The following is a 16,688-nucleotide window of genomic DNA, read 5'->3' on the forward strand; positions in this document are numbered from 1 at the left end:
CTGGTCAGGAAAGCAACCGAATGACAGATTAGGCGCTTCCGACCATACCAAAAGAAGTTCGTCGGGACTGGGGAAAGGTAAAGGTGTGGCAGATGAAATAATTAAAGGTTTTAGATGCCAACATTGTGAACGAATCAACATCAATCCATCTCTTGAAGACTTCCGTATAGAATCTTTGACGCTTCAACCTCACAACAAGACGAAGGAAGAAGTTATAACTACAGAGGAAAGTTCAAGATCTGTTAAATCTCGTCTGGGACCACGAATCCCTTGTCGAATGACAGAGATTAATCAGATGAGTGATGAACCGACGTGGGCGAGTCTGGTAGATGAAACTATGGACGAACCTTTATGGGCTTTCTTGGCAGATGGTGAATTAGAGGAGACAGAGGGGGCAAAGACCTCAGACTCTGAGCCTCAACCGGAGCCACCTTCGATTGTGTTTCCTCCTATTCCAGAGGGTGCGATCTCCCATTTGAAGCCTCTGTATGTTAATGCTCATATTTGTGGGAAACCAATCACAAAGGTTTTCGTGGATAATGGAGCAGTTTTTAATGTTATGCCATTGAAGACTCTCAAGAAGTTAGGAAAAGGAATACATGATCTATCTCCTGTGGAATTCGAAATGACAAGTTTTACAGGGCAGCCGACCAAGCCTGAAGGCATGATGGTTGCAACAATTGAAGTCGGACCAAAGAAGATCTCCACTGTTTTCTTTATTGTGGACGCAGATACTACATATTCTCTCTTGCTGGGAAGAGACTGGATTCATGCCTCTCGATGTGTGCCATCAACCTTGCACCAACAATTAATGTTCTGGGAAGGAGATCAGGTCTTCAAAATGGAAGCGAATGACAACCCATTCGATGTATCAGAACAAGTTGAAGAGTCAGTGTTTTATGCCAGTCCTTTGGCTCCGATGTCTCAATTGTATATGGCCAGGGAATACCCAAACAAGGGTTATAAAGTCACTGGCCAGAACTCGATGTTCTATTAAAAGAACACCTTTATTGTATGGCTCATGATAAAGCCACACCCATTCCCGTATAATTTGTTTGTAATGGAAGATACAAGCTTAGAAGTATGTAGTTCTCTTATTAATAAGTTCTATTTAAAGCAGTTATTACATAAAGCAGAAAATAGTAAAGAGATTCTGGATGTTCACCTCCAAGAAGATGAACAATTTCGCTGGCCCGACTTATTAGAAAAAACAGAACCAACAGCTTCATCACAAGACCCATTATTGGAGTTTAATTTAGGAACCGAATTGGTTCCAAAAGTGATCAGGTTAAGTGGTTATTTGTCTAAAGAGCAACAAACAATGATGCTCGAAGTTATTAGAAACAACATTGATTGTTTAGCATGGGATTATTCAGAGATGCCTGGTTTGACAAGAAGTCTAATAGAGCATCGATTGCCCATCAAAGAAGGTTGTAAACCTTACAAACAACCTCCAAGGCGAATGAGTCCAGATCTGATGCCTCAAATCAAGGAAGAAATCCAAAAACTTCTCAAAGTGGGTTTCATTCAACCTTGCCGTTATGCGGAGTGGCTGGCTAATATTGTGCCAGTGGTCAAGAAAAATGGTAAGATAAGGATATGCATCGACTTCAGGGATTTGAATCTAGCTACCCCTAAGGACGAATATGTGATGCCTATGGCCGACATGCTGATAGATGCAGCAGCAGGGCATAAAATCCTTAGTCTGATGGATGGTTATGCAGGTTATAACCAAATATTCTTGGCAGAAGAAGACATTCCTAAGACAGCATTCAGATGCCCAGGGGCTTTGGGTATTTATGAATGGACAGTCATGCCATTCGGGTTAAAGAATGCAGGGGCAACTTACCAAAGAGCCATGAATTCAATCTTTCATGATTTAATTGGCAGATCTATGGAAGTGTATATTGATGATGTGATAGTTAAATCTGCCAGTTTTGACGAACATTTGAGAGATCTTGAAGAGGCATTTGAAAGAATGAAGAAGTACAAGTTGAAGATGAATCCAACCAAATGTGCTTTTGGAATATCAGCCGGGAGCTTTCTAGGGTTTTTAGTTCATGAGAGAGGAATTGAAATTGATGCCAATAAGGCTAAAGCCATTCTTGATAGTCGGCCACCCAAGACGGTTAAAGAAATCCAAAGTCTGTTGGGTAAGGTGAATTATTTGAGGCGTTTCATTTCTAATGCTGCTGGCAAGGTCAGACCCATTACTAAATTGTTGAAAGCTGGAAAAATTGCCTTTGCATGGGGTCCCGACCAACAGACGGCTTTAGATGCTATCAAGCAGGCATTGGTTCACCCTCCAGTCTTGATGCCTCCCAAACAAGGTCGGCCACTCAAACTTTATTTGGCTAATACATATGAAGTGGTTAGTTGTTTATTGGCGCAGGATGGTGATGACGGGAAGGAAAGGGCAATTTACTATCTCAGTAAAACCCTTACAGGACCAGAACTGAATTACACTATGCCAGAAAAAATGTGTTATTCATTGGTCTTCGCTTGCACTAAACTCGAGCATTATTTGCTGCCCAGAAGAGTTGAGGTCATATCAAAGGTGGATCTCATCAAATTGATTTTACAGAGACCTACTATGAAGGGCAGACTCATGAAATGGGCCATCAAATTGGCTCCTTTCGATCTTCAACATTCCCCGCTGAGGGCAATTAAGGGACAAGCAGTAGCCGACTTCTTGGCAGAATTCTCACAAGTCGGGTATTCTCTTTGTGATAGTGTCCGACCATTTAGTTGCTCATCATATCTGGATAATCTACAGGTCGGATGTGTGCCATATATAAGTACCAGAACATGGTTGATGTTCTTTGATGGTTCTACCTCTGGAAACAAATCAGGGGCAGGGGTCTTTTTGCAAGGACCTGATGGTCAAAAGATCAACTTACAATTACGATTGGAAGCCATGACCCATAATTCGGCAGAATATGAGGCTTTAATTTTGGGTCTGGAGGCTTTAATAGCCAGGAAGGTCCAGTCTGTAATCATAAGAGGGGATTCTCAACTAGTAATCAACCAGGTAAACAACCAATATGTTTGTAATTACCCTCATCTTCGCAGATATAGGGACATTGTGAGTCGGTTACTGACAAAAATCTCAGAAGTAATAATTGAGTTCATTCCGAGGGAAGAAAACCAACGTGCTGATGAATTGGCTCAAAGGGCATGTAAAGGAATTCTGGAGGATATGTGGTCGGAGGTCAAGTCGGGCATAGAAGGAAAGACAGACCCGATCTGCGAAGTTACGGTCGGGCAAGAGGATATTGGACAGGACCCCGACTGCGAGGTTACGGTCGGGCAAGAGGATATTGGACAGGACCCCGACTGCGAGGTTACGGTCGGGCAAGAGGATATTGGACAGGAGTCCGACTGCGAGGTTACGGTCGGGCAAGAGGATATTGGACAGGAGCCCGACTGCGAAGTTACGAACGGGCAAGAGGATATTGGACAGGAGCCCGACTGTGAAGTTACGGTCGAGCAAGAGGCTGTCGGTCAGGAGCCCGATTGTGAAGTTATGATCGGGCAGGAGAGTGTCGGACAGGAGCCCGACTGCGAGCCTGTCGGGCAGGAGACGGTCGGTCAGGAGCCCGATTGCGAAGTTTTTATCGGACAGAAGTCCGATGGCGAAACAGTGTCCGATTGGAGAACGGAGCTTATCCTGTATTTACAGAATCCTGGTGCGAGTGTTTCAATTGCGATACGATTGAAGGCTTTACGTTTTCAATTGATAAATGGAATTTTGTACAAGAGATCATTTGAAGGTTTACTTTTGAAATGCTTGGGATCTAAAGAAGCTCTAGAAGTGATGACAGAAGTACATGGTGGGATATGTGGAGCTCATCGGGCAGGTCTCAATATGAGATGGGCTATTCATCGCTTGGGTTTTTTCTGGCCTAAGATTTTTGAGGATTGCATACAATTTGCAAAAGGCTGCCAGGAATGTCAGAGACATGGAAACTTAAATCATTTGCCAGTAACCGAATTACAATTCTTGGCAAAACCATGGCCTTTTAAATCGTGGGCTATGGATATTATTGGTAAGATACATCCTGCTTCATCGAAACATCACTGTTTCATATTGGTCGCGACTGATTACTTTACCAAATGGGTGGAAGCGGTTGCTTTGAAAAATGTGGATCAGAAAGAAGTGATAGACTTCGTTTTGCACCAAATTATTTACAGATATGGTATTCCTCAGTCTATAACAACCGACCAAGGCTTGGTCTTTACAGGGGAAAGGTTCTCTAATTTCTTGGCAGAATTCGGTGTTCGGTTACATCATTCTTCACCTTATTATCCCCAAGCCAATGGACAGGCGGAAGCAGCAAATAAGATTATCATTGGGATTATAAAGAAGATGATTGAAGGGAACCCAAGAAAGTGGCATTTGTTATTGTCTCAGGCTTTATGGGCACATAGAAATACCAGAAATACGGCCACAGGGTTCTCACCTTACCAACTTACGTTTGGCCAAGATGCTGTTTTACCAGCCGAAATTCGAGTATCATCCGGCCGAACAGAATTTACTGATAGTGATCTTACAAAGGAATACCAACAACTTATGTTGCAGCAGTTAGAAGATTTGGATGTTAACCGTCTCCATGCAATAGATCGAAGTGTGAAACAGAGTGAAATCAGAGCAAGGAGTTACGGAAAGAAAGTTCTTCACAGGACATTCCAAAAAGGAGACCTAGTCTGGAAGACCATTCTTCCTACATATAAGAAAACTGATCAATTGGGAAAGTGGTCACCGAATTGGGAAGGACCATACATTGTTCAAAAAGATATTGGAAATGGCGCGTTCATTATTGTAAATCATGAAGGTAGAAGAGTACATGATTGTATTAATGCTAAATATCTGAAGAGGTATTATCCTGCCTTTTCAGATAACAAAACTGCCTGAAACCACATATTATTCAGAACCCATTTATGGGGGTTCGAACCTACTGGAAGGTTCATTTCTATTAGTCATCGTGTAGTTGTGAGAAATTTTCTGTCTCTGAATCAGACTTTTCATCCCAGTGAGTGGATATTAGCTCTGGTTCTTCTTCAATAAGATCTTCCAAGTCTGGTCGGTACCTTTCCCATTGGCTTTGCATGTCATCTAGATCTTGGTGGGTACGTGCTTGCATGTCTGTTAGGGCTTGATGTTCACGGTCAACAATGGTACGCAACCTTGACAAGACTTTTCGTTGATTGGAAAATATGTTATCCCAACCAAGGTCTGGAAGTATGGTTGCTGCATGATTTTCAATCATTTCCATGTGATGATGGAAATCAGGGATGCGGCTGAGGATGTCACGAAGAGGTTCATACCCCTCAATGACTGTTTCCATCAGGCGGATGACGCGATGAATAGTTCTTCTACCTCGTTGGGAGAATCGGAATTTGAAGTCTAGTTGCTTGAGTATGTATAACAAGTCTTCTGCATGGCCTCCAATAGGGTGATTACCTACAAAGAAGGGTTGAAGAACACCCTCCCAGTTGCTTGATGGAACATGAGGTCGGTCATTCGCCATGTTTGTTCACACTTTCAGTGTTTTGATTTTTAAAATATGCCTGGGAATATGTTTCTTAAAATGTGAGAAACAGTGTTCTTTTAAAGAAGGAGTTTGGTTCGTTTCCTATAAAGCTGGGAATTGAAAGGTGATCCTTGTTTTGAGAGAAGAAAGAAAAAATGGATTACTAAGTCAGTTGTTGTTACAAAGGGAAAAAAAATTACAACAGTGCCCCTAGGGCAGTTTTTATCTGTGTCCATTTGTTTTCATCCCTAGATAACCTTCTGGTATTGGCAGCCGTCTGATATCTTCTGATGAATTGGGATCGGGCTTGGGTTTTCAGTTCTTGATCCAATTCAGCCTCATTTTTGGTATACTTCTCAAGCAGATGCTGTTCATTGGTAATTTGCTTATCCAGGGTAGACTGTTCTTTCCTCAGCTCCCGCAATTCTGCCTCCTTTTTCTGAATGGCATCATCAACCAGAGCTTTCGTGCTAAGGAGACCACCCAGTCTTCCAGTAGTCTGCTGAAGGGATTCTCGAGTCTTGGCCAAAGAATTCTCCAGCGTTGTTTGATCGAAGTCGGGCTGGGGGGTTTCGGCTGACAGAAGGCCAATGACTACCACTTCAGTCTTGAGCTCTGTAAGTCTCTCCATCAGCCGATGCAGAATGGGGACGGCTGGTGATTCCGTTGGAGTGTAAAAAAGAAGGCCACCAACCGTCTGAATGAGTTTGTCCAATAAGTCGGACCTTAATTCGGACAGGGGACGGTTAATGGCCTCAGTGAACACAGTCTGGGCCTCCGCTGGAACCGGAACAGTCGATAGGACAGCTAAGTCCGAAGGCCCCTGCAAGTCCTACAATGTCAATAAATATTCCAAGGGAGTTGCAAATTTGTTCGAAGAAGATAATGTGGTACCTCTGGGCGGACTGCTGTCAGTGAGGGGGGTAGCAATGAGGTCGGTCGAGCTGGGCAGACAGCTGGTATAACAGCAGCCGACTCGTCGGCTGCTGCGAATGGTCGCTGAGGTGCTGACCTGGGTCCCTATAGAAAGTAGTATTTGAAACAGTTAGTGTTTTTCGAAAGAAAAGTTATGGCATGGATTGGTTTAATCTTACCAAATTCACAGAAGTCTCCGAATCGGATGAAGACATTTCTTCCATTTCTGGAGGTTGGGCTGCCACAGGTGGTTCTTCTGCCTGCCATTCGATAGCTAGAGGGAGCGCCGCTGCTGGTAGGGCGGCTGCAGGTTGGACGGCTACATCTAGAGCCACTGCAGCCAGGATCTCTGGGGCACCTTCGATTTCGGGATCAGCAGCATCAGGGATGTCATTTTGAGGGTCAGCCTCGGCGAGGGCGGCTGGTTCTTCCTTTGACAGAGATGAGTCTGATGCCATGTATGGCGGCCGACCCATCTGGGAAGTAGTCCCTTCGCTGTCAGAAGAGACCCCTGCTGCTGATGGGATGGGTGAAGGTGTCTGTGGAAAATCATGAAAATGTTTGTTGTTAACTATATCAAGGTTGATCATTAGAATACTAAGGAGTGCTGGTGAGAGAACTTACTGGTTCTGTAGGCACTGCTGGTAAAGATTGTCTCCTGGTCGGGGGCCTGGCCCGACCACTCCTCGGTGCGGGAGGAAGAGTTTGCCTCCGCGTCGGGTCCTCCGCCCGACTGCTCATTGGCAAATTGGTCTGGACCAAAGGCCCGATTGAATGGTCGGTTGCGAACTTTGTCCAACCCCATTCCTTCACACCTTGTAAAGACCATCCCGGATGGTCTTCTGGTGGCTCCTGCCCATCTAGGGCTCCCATTACAGGGTCTTCACCCACGACTGGGAGATGTGCGATCATGGCCACGTCCATAAGGGTTGGGCCAAAGGGGGCCGAGGGCAAAAGGAAAGTCCCATTTTCCGCATTCCAGAAGGCGGACATGGCCAACAGCACCTTCTCATGCAGGTTGATAGGCATGGTAGACAGTAGTATTGCTTGGTCGATCTTTTGGGATCGCCATTGGGTCTGGAAGTGTTCTGCTACTCGTCGATACCAAGCACGATACAGATCTTTTGGGTCTGTGAGATGGGTCTTGATGCTGTCTCGGATGCGAATTGCTTGGTAGTTGGGATTGTTGATAGCCAAGGTGTTGCGAGTTTCCAAAACTTCCCTCATCCGATTTGAATCTTCAGGAGTAGTGCAATATGGACGGATCGTCGGAGTTAGTACTTTCGAGGCTGAAAATGGACCTTCTGGAAGGGTTCCGTCGAAAGGAAGGGCAGGAATGTATTGATTCGCCATAGTTAGAATGTTTTGGGATTGTGATTCACACAGGCTTGTATTGCGAAGAAGGAATAAACCAGGAGTGTTGCAGTAACTGGTGTAGTTGCTAAGGGAGTTTTTCAAGAAGGTAGTGCTTTATGAACTTCCAAACATTTATTGGCGTTTGAAAGTCCCTTGGCGGCGGGCAAGTTGTTACGTACGAAATTTAGAATTAGGTTAAAAGCCCAAGGTAAAAAGAAGAATGGGCCTGGCAATAGGGTTGATTGAACTGGCTGAAGGACACCGTGAGGAAATCAAGGAAAATAAATTTATTTATTTATTTCTAAGGAAAATACAGGACGGAAGGTTCTCAGGTCGGTAGGTCCTCAGGACGGAAGGACCTCAGGTCGGTAGGTCCTCAGGACGGAAAGACCTCAGGTCGGAAGGTCTTCAGGTCGGGAGGCCCTCAAGATGGAAAGACCTCAAGTCGGAAGGTCTTCAGGTCGGGAGGTCCGCAAGACGGAAAGACCTCAAGTCGGAAGGTCTTCAGGTCGGGAGGTCCGCAAGACGGAAAGACCTCAAGACGGAAGGTTCTCAGGTCGGTAGGTCCTCAGGACGGAAGGACCTCAGGTCGGTAGGTCCTCAGGACGGAAAGACCTCAAGTCGGAAGGTCTTCAGGTCGGGAGGTCCGCAAGACGGAAAGACCTCAAGTCGGAAGTTTTTCAGGTCGGGAGGTCCGCAAGACGGAAAGACGATGAGTCGGAAGGTTTTCAAGTCGGGAGGTCTTCGAGACGGAAAAGTTGTCGAGATAGGATATCCGCAGGTCGGGTAAACTGTAGGTCGGATAGAAGGCGGAGTCGGACAAACGCGGAGGCCTTTGATCAAAGACAGAGGGCGGTTGATATGGAGGTCGGCCCAAGTGGGGTCGGGCGAAGAAGTAGGTCGGACGAAGGACGAAGTCGGGCCAAAAGAGCGGAAGGTTTGTGGTCGGCTCAAGGAGCGAAATATAGGGAATTTTGGTCTGCTGGGGACACGTGTCAGCATGAGAAAGGTTGGAAGACGGTTGAGAAGGAGACGTTGTAACCGTTCGGGTGACGGTTTTCAGTACGGTTTCCCAGGGAATATTTAAGGATCTGAATCATCATTTGGCAAGGTATCTTCAATCAACTTCAACAAAGCAAAGTCAGATTTGGGGATCACCACTTTAAATTTCAGTCTTTTATTTTCCAGTTTATTTTCTGTACCATACAGTGTTTAGAGATTCCTAATCTCAGGCACTAATTAATCAAGTTTAAGGATATTTTCTATATCTTTGAATTTTACTTTATTTTTGTTGAAAAATTACATCAACAATTATATAGCATGTTATAGATTGTACTTACTTTGTGCTCTATAATTGTAATTGCGGTGTTTTTCGTATTTGTTGTAGTGTGTTCGAAATTAGTACATTTAGCGCTTTAGTTTTTTCAATGTTTTCCCTTTATATTATATAGCATGTTATAGATTATACTTACTTTGTGCTCTATAATTGTAATTGCGATGCTTTTCGTATTCATTGTAGAGTGTTCGGAATTAGTACATTTAGCGTTTTTGTTTTTTCAATGTTTTCCCTTTATATTATATAGTATGTTATAGATTATACTTACTTTGTGCTCTATAGTTTTAATTGCGGAGCTTTTCGTATTCGTTGTACAGTGTTCGAAATTAGTATATTTAGCGCTTTTGCTTTTTCAATGTTTTTCCTTTATATTATATAGCATGTTATAAATTATACTTACTTTGTGCTCTATAATTGTAATTGCGGTGCTTTTCGTATTCGTTGTAGAGTGTTCGGAATTAGTACATTTAGTGCTTTTGTTTTTTCAATGTTTTCCCTTTATATTATATAGCATGTTATAGATTATACTTACTTTGTGCTCTATAGTTCTAATTGCAGTGCTTTTTGTATTTGTTGTGGTGTGTTCGAAATTAGTACATTTAGCGCTTTTGTTTTTTCAATGTTTTCCCTTTATATTATATAGCATGTTATAGATTATACTTACTTTGTGCTCTATACTTGTAATTGCGGTGTTTTTCGTATTTGTTGTGGTGTCTTCGAAATTAGTACATTTAGCGCTTTTGTTTTTTCAATGTTTTTCCTTTATATTATATAGCATGTTATAGATAATACTTACTTTGTGCTCTATAATTGTAATTGCGGTGCTTTTCGTATTCGTTGTAGAGTGTTCGAAATTAGTACATTTAGCGCTTTTTTTTTTCAATGTTTTTCCTTTATATTATATAGCATGTTATAGAGTATAGTTACTTTGTGCTCTATAATTGTAATTGCGGTGCTTTTCGTATTTGTTGTAGAGTGTTCGAAATTAGTACATTTAGCGCTTTGTTTTTTCAATGTTTTCCCGTTATATTATATAGCATGTTATAGATTGTACTTACTTTGTGCTCTATAATTGTAATTGCGGTGTTTTTCGTATTTGTTGTAGTGTGTTCGAAATTAGTACATTTAGCGCTTTAGTTTTTTCAATGTTTTCCCTTTATATTATATAGCATGTTATAGATTATACTTACTTTGTGCTCTATAATTGTAATTGCGATGCTTTTCGTATTCGTTGTAGAGTGTTCGGAATTAGTACATTTAGCGTTTTGTTTTTTCAATGTTTTCCCTTTATATTATATAGCATGTTATAGATTATACTTACTTTGTGCTCTATAATTGTAATTGCGGTGTTTTTCGTATTTGTTGTAGAGTGTTCGAAATTAGTACATTTAGCGCTTTTGTTTTTTCAATGTTTTCCCTTTATATTATATAGCATGTTATAGATTGTACTTACTTTGTGCTCTATAATTGTAGTTGCGGTGTTTTTCGTATTTGTTGTCGAGTGTTCGAAATTAGTACATTTAGCGCTTTTGTTTTTTCAATGTTTTCCCTTTATATTATATAGCATGTTATAGATTATACTTACTTTGTGCTCTATAATTGTAATTGCGGTGTTTTTCGTATTTGTTGTGGTGTCTTCGAAATTAGTACATTTAGCGCTTTTGTTTTTTCAATGTTTTTCCTTTATATTATATAGCATGTTATAGATAATACTTACTTTGTGCTCTATAATTGTAATTGCGGTGTTTTTCGTATTTGTTGTGGTGTCTTCGAAATTAGTACATTTAGCGCTTTTGTTTTTTCAATGTTTTTCCTTTATATTATATAGCATGTTATAGATAATACTTACTTTGTGCTCTATAATTGTAATTGCGGTGCTTTTCGTATTCGTTGTAGAGTGTTCGAAATTAGTACATTTAGCGCTTTTTTTTTCAATGTTTTTCCTTTATATTATATAGCATGTTATAGAGTATAGTTACTTTGTGCTCTATAATTGTAATTGCGGTGCTTTTCGTATTTGTTGTAGAGTGTTCGAAATTAGTACATTTAGCGCTTTTGTTTTTTCAATGTTTTCCCGTTATATTATATAGCATGTTATAGATTGTACTTACTTTGTGCTCTATAATTGTAATTGCGGTGTTTTTCGTATTTGTTGTAGTGTGTTCGAAATTAGTACATTTAGCGCTTTAGTTTTTTCAATGTTTTCCCTTTATATTATATAGCATGTTATAGATTATACTTACTTTGTGCTCTATAATTGTAATTGCGATGCTTTTCGTATTCGTTGTAGAGTGTTCGGAATTAGTACATTTAGCGTTTTTGTTTTTTCAATGTTTTCCCTTTATATTATATAGCATGTTATAGATTATACTTACTTTGTGCTCTATAATTGTAATTGCGGTGTTTTTCGTATTTGTTGTAGAGTGTTCGAAATTAGTACATTTAGCGCTTTTGTTTTTTCAATGTTTTCCCTTTATATTATATAGCATGTTATAGATTGTACTTACTTTGTGCTCTATAATTGTAGTTGCGGTGTTTTTCGTATTTGTTGTAGAGTGTTCGAAATTAGTACATTTAGCGCTTTTGTTTTTTCAATGTTTTCCCTTTATATTATATAGCATGTTATAGATTATACTTACTTTGTGCTCTATAATTGTAATTGCGGTGTTTTTCGTATTTGTTGTGGTGTCTTCGAAATTAGTACATTTAGCGCTTTTGTTTTTTCAATGTTTTTCCTTTATATTATATAGCATGTTATAGATAATACTTACTTTGTGCTCTATAATTGTAATTGCGGTGCTTTTCGTATTCGTTGTAGAGTGTTCGAAATTAGTACATTTAGCGCTTTTTTTTTTCAATGTTTTTCCTTTATATTATATAGCATGTTATAGAGTATAGTTACTTTGTGCTCTATAATTGTAATTGCGGTGCTTTTCGTATTTGTTGTAGAGTGTTCGAAATTAGTACATTTAGCGCTTTTGTTTTTTCAATGTTTTCCCGTTATATTATATAGCATGTTATAGATTGTACTTACTTTGTGCTCTATAATTGTAATTGCGGTGTTTTTCGTATTTGTTGTAGTGTGTTCGAAATTAGTACATTTAGCGCTTTAGTTTTTTCAATGTTTTCCCTTTATATTATATAGCATGTTATAGATTATACTTACTTTGTCCTCTATAATTGTAATTGCGATGCTTTTCGTATTCGTTGTAGAGTGTTCGGAATTAGTACATTTAGCGTTTTTGTTTTTTCAATGTTTTCCCTTTATATTATATAGCATGTTATAGATTATACTTACTTTGTGCTCTATAATTGTAATTGCGGTGTTTTTCGTATTTGTTGTAGAGTGTTCGAAATTAGTACATTTAGCGCTTTTGCTTTTTCAATGTTTTTCCTTTATATTATATAGCATGTTATAAATTATACTTACTTTGTGCTCTATAATTGTAATTGCGGTGCTTTTCGTATTCGTTGTAGAGTGTTCGGAATTAGTACATTTAGCGCTTTTGTTTTTTCAATGTTTTCCCTTTATATTATATAGCATGTTATAGATTGTACTTACTTTGTGCTCTATAATTGTAATTGCGGTGTTTTTCGTATTTGTTGTGGTGTCTTCGAAATTAGTACATTTAGCGCTTTTGTTTTTTCAATGTTTTTCCTTTATATTATATTGCATGTTATAGATTCTACTAACTTTGTGCTCTATAATTGTAATTGCGGTGCTTTTCGTATTCGTTGTAGAGTGTTCGAAATTAGTACATTTAGCGCTTTTGCTTTTTCAATGTTTATCCTTTATATTATATAGCATGTTATAGATTATACTTACTTTGTGCTCTATAGTTCTAATTGCAGTGCTTTTCGTATTCGTTGTAGAGTGTTCGAAATTAGTATATTTAGCGCTTTTGCTTTTTCAATGTTTTTCCTTTATATTATATAGCATGTTATAGATTATACTTACTTTGTGCTCTATAATTGTAATTGCGATGCTTTTCGTATTCGTTGTAGAGTGTTCGGAATTAGTACATTTAGCGCGTTTGTTTTTTCAATGTTTTTCCTTTATATTATATAGCATGTTATAGATAATACTTACTTTGTGCTCTATAATTGTAATTGCGGTGCTTTTCGTATTCGTTGTAGAGTGTTCGAAATTAGTACATTTAGCGCTTTTTTTTTCAATGTTTTTCCTTTATATTATATAGCATGTTATAGAGTATAGTTACTTTGTGCTCTATAATTGTAATTGCGGTGCTTTTCGTATTTGTTGTAGAGTGTTCGAAATTAGTACATTTAGCGCTTTTGTTTTTTCAATGTTTTCCCGTTATAATATATAGCATGTTATAGATTGTACTTACTTTGTGCTCTATAATTGTAATTGCGGTGTTTTTCGTATTTGTGGTAGTGTGTTCGAAATTAGTACATTTAGCGCTTTAGTTTTTTCAATGTTTTCCCTTTATATTATATAGCATGTTATAGATTATACTTACTTTGTGCTCTATAATTGTAATTGCGATGCTTTTCGTATTCGTTGTAGAGTGTTCGGAATTAGTACATTTAGCGCGTTTGTTTTTTCAATGTTTTTCCTTTATATTATATAGCATGTTATAAATTATACTTACTTTGTGCTCTATAATTGTAATTGCGGTACTTTTCGTATTCGTTGTAGTGTTCGAAATTAGTACATTTAGCGCTTTTGTTTTTTCAATGTTTTTCCTTTATATTATATTGCATGTTATAGATTATACTTACTTTGTGCTCTATAATTGTAATTGCGGTGTTTTTCGTATTTGTTGTGGTGTCTTCGAAATTAGTACATTTAACGCTTTTGTTTTTTCAATGTTTTTCCTTTATATTATATAGCATGTTATAGATAATACTTACTTTGTGCTCTATAATTGTAATTGCGGTGCTTTTCGTATTCGTTGTAGAGTGTTCGAAATTAGTACATTTAGCGCTTTTTTTTTCAATGTTTTTCCTTTATATTATATAGCATGTTATAGAGTATAGTTACTTTGTGCTCTATAATTGTAATTGCGGTGCTTTTCGTATTTGTTGTAGAGTGTTCGAAATTAGTACATTTAGCGCTTTTGTTTTTTCAATGTTTTCCCGTTATATTATATAGCATGTTATAGATTGTACTTACTTTGTGCTCTATAATTGTAATTGCGGTGTTTTCGTATTTGTGGTAGTGTGTTCGAAATTAGTACATTTAGCGCTTTAGTTTTTTCAATGTTTTCCCTTTATATTATATAGCATGTTATAGATTATACTTACTTTGTGCTCTATTATTGTAATTGCGATGCTTTTCGTATTCGTTGTAGAGTGTTCGGAATTAGTACATTTAGCGCGTTTGTTTTTTCAATGTTTTTCCTTTATATTATATAGCATGTTATAAATTATACTTACTTTGTGCTCTATAATTGTAATTGCGGTACTTTTCGTATTCGTTGTAGTGTTCGAAATTAGTACATTTAGCGCTTTTGTTTTTTCAATGTTTTTCCTTTATATTATATTGCATGTTATAGATTATACTTACTTTGTGCTCTATAATTGTAATTGCGGTGTTTTTCGTATTTGTTGTGGTGTCTTCGAAATTAGTACATTTAGCGCTTTTGTTTTTCAATGTTTTTCCTTTATATTATATAGCATGTTATAGATATACTTACTTTGTGCTCTATAATTGTAATTGCGGTGCTTTTCGTATTTGTTGTAGAGTGTTCGAAATTAGTACATTTAGCGCTTTTGTTTTTTCAATGTTTTTCCTTTATATTATATAGCATGTTATAGATTGTACTTACTTTGTGCTCTATAATTGTAATTGCGGTGTTTTTCGTATTTGTTGTAGTGTGTTCGAAATTAGTACATTTAGCGCTTTAGTTTTTTCAATGTTTTCCCTTTATATTATATAGCATGTTATAGATTATACTTACTTTGTGCTCTATAATTGTAATTGCGATGCTTTTCGTATTCATTGTAGAGTGTTCGGAATTAGTACATTTAGCGTTTTTGTTTTTTCAATGTTTTCCCTTTATATTATATAGCATGTTATAGATTATACTTACTTTGTGCTCTATAGTTTTAATTGCGGAGCTTTTCGTATTCGTTGTAGAGTGTTCGAAATTAGTATATTTAGCGCTTTTGTTTTTTCAATGTTTTTTCCTTTATATTATATAGCATGTTATAATTATACTTACTTTGTGCTCTATAATTGTAATTGCGGTGCTTTCGTATTCGTTGTAGAGTGTTCGGAATTAGTACATTTAGCGCTTTTGTTTTTTCAATGTTTTCCCTTTATATTATATAGCATGTTATAGATTATACTTACTTTGTGCTCTATAGTTCTAATTGCAGTGCTTTTTGTATTTGTTGTAGAGTGTTCGAAATTAGTACATTTAGCGCTTTTGTTTTTTCAATGTTTTCCTTTATATTATATAGCATGTTATAGATTATACTTACTTTGTGCTCTATAGTTTTAATTGCGGTGCTTTTCGTATTCGTTGTAGAGTGTTCGAAATTAGTACTATTTAGCGCTTTTGTTTTTTCAATGTTTTTCCTTTATATTATATAGCATGTTATAGATTATACTTACTTTGTGCTCTATAATTGTAATTGCGGTGCTTTTCGTATTGTTGTAGAGTGTTCGAAATTAGTACATTTAGCGCTTTTGTTTTTTCAATGTTTTCCCTTATATTATATAGCATGTTATAGATTATACTTACTTTGTGCTCTATAATTGTAATTGCGGTGTTTTCGTATTTGTTGTAGAGTGTTCGAAATTAGTACATTTAGCGCTTTTGTTTTTTCAATGTTTTCCCTTTATATTATATAGCATGTTATAGATTATACTTACTTTGTGCTCTATAGTTCTAATTGCGGTGCTTTTCTATTGTTGTAGAGTGTTCGAAATTAGTACATTTAGCGCTTTTGTTTTTTCAATGTTTTTCCTTTATATTATATAGCATGTTATAGATTATACTTACTTTGTGCTCTATAATTCTAATTGCGATGCTTTTCGTATTCGTTGTAGAGTGTTCGAAATTAGTACATTAGCGCTTTTTGTTTTTCAATTTTTTCCCTTATATTATATAGCATGTTATAGATTATACTTACTTTGTGCTCTATAATTGTAATTGCGGTGCTTTTCGTATTTGTTGTAGAGTGTTCGAATTAGTACATTTAGCGCTTTTGTTTTTTCAATGTTTTCCCTTTATTATTATATAGCATGTTATAGATTATACTTACTTTGTGCTCTATAATTTAATTGCGGTGCTTTTCGTATTTGTTGTAGATGTTCGAAATTAGTACATTTAGCGCTTTTGTTTTTTCAATGTTTTCCCTTTTATATTATATAGCATGTATAGATTATTACTACTTACTTTGTGCTCTATAGTTCTAATTGCGGTGTTTTTCGTATTTGTTGTAGTGTGTTCGAAATTAGTACATTTAGCGCTTTGTGTTTTTTCAATGTTTTCCTTTATATTATATAGCATGTTATAGATAATACTTACTTTGTGCTCTATAATTTGTAATTGCGGGCTTTTCGTATTCGT

At 37.6% G+C, this 16,688-nt stretch overlaps 1 protein-coding gene across 1 annotated transcript; it reads right to left on the reverse strand.

The window, feature by feature from the left end:
- Nucleotides 1–6,259: 6,259 nt before the first annotated feature.
- LOC127265895 (uncharacterized) lies at nt 6,260–6,907 on the reverse strand (the record flags this gene model as incomplete). Its single annotated transcript, XM_051295915.1, has 3 exons — nt 6,629–6,907; nt 6,429–6,554; nt 6,260–6,357 (listed from the first exon to the last, which is right to left on the reverse strand). Coding segments are annotated over exons 1-3 (503 nt in total), but the record flags the coding sequence as incomplete, so codon positions are not given.
- Between the last annotated feature and the right edge of the window lie 9,781 nt (nt 6,908–16,688).

The sequence above is a fragment of the Andrographis paniculata genome, unplaced genomic scaffold, assembly GCF_009805555.1.
Source record: "Andrographis paniculata isolate CXL003 unplaced genomic scaffold, ASM980555v1 Contig183END, whole genome shotgun sequence".
Classification (NCBI taxonomy): Eukaryota; Viridiplantae; Streptophyta; class Magnoliopsida; order Lamiales; family Acanthaceae; genus Andrographis; species Andrographis paniculata.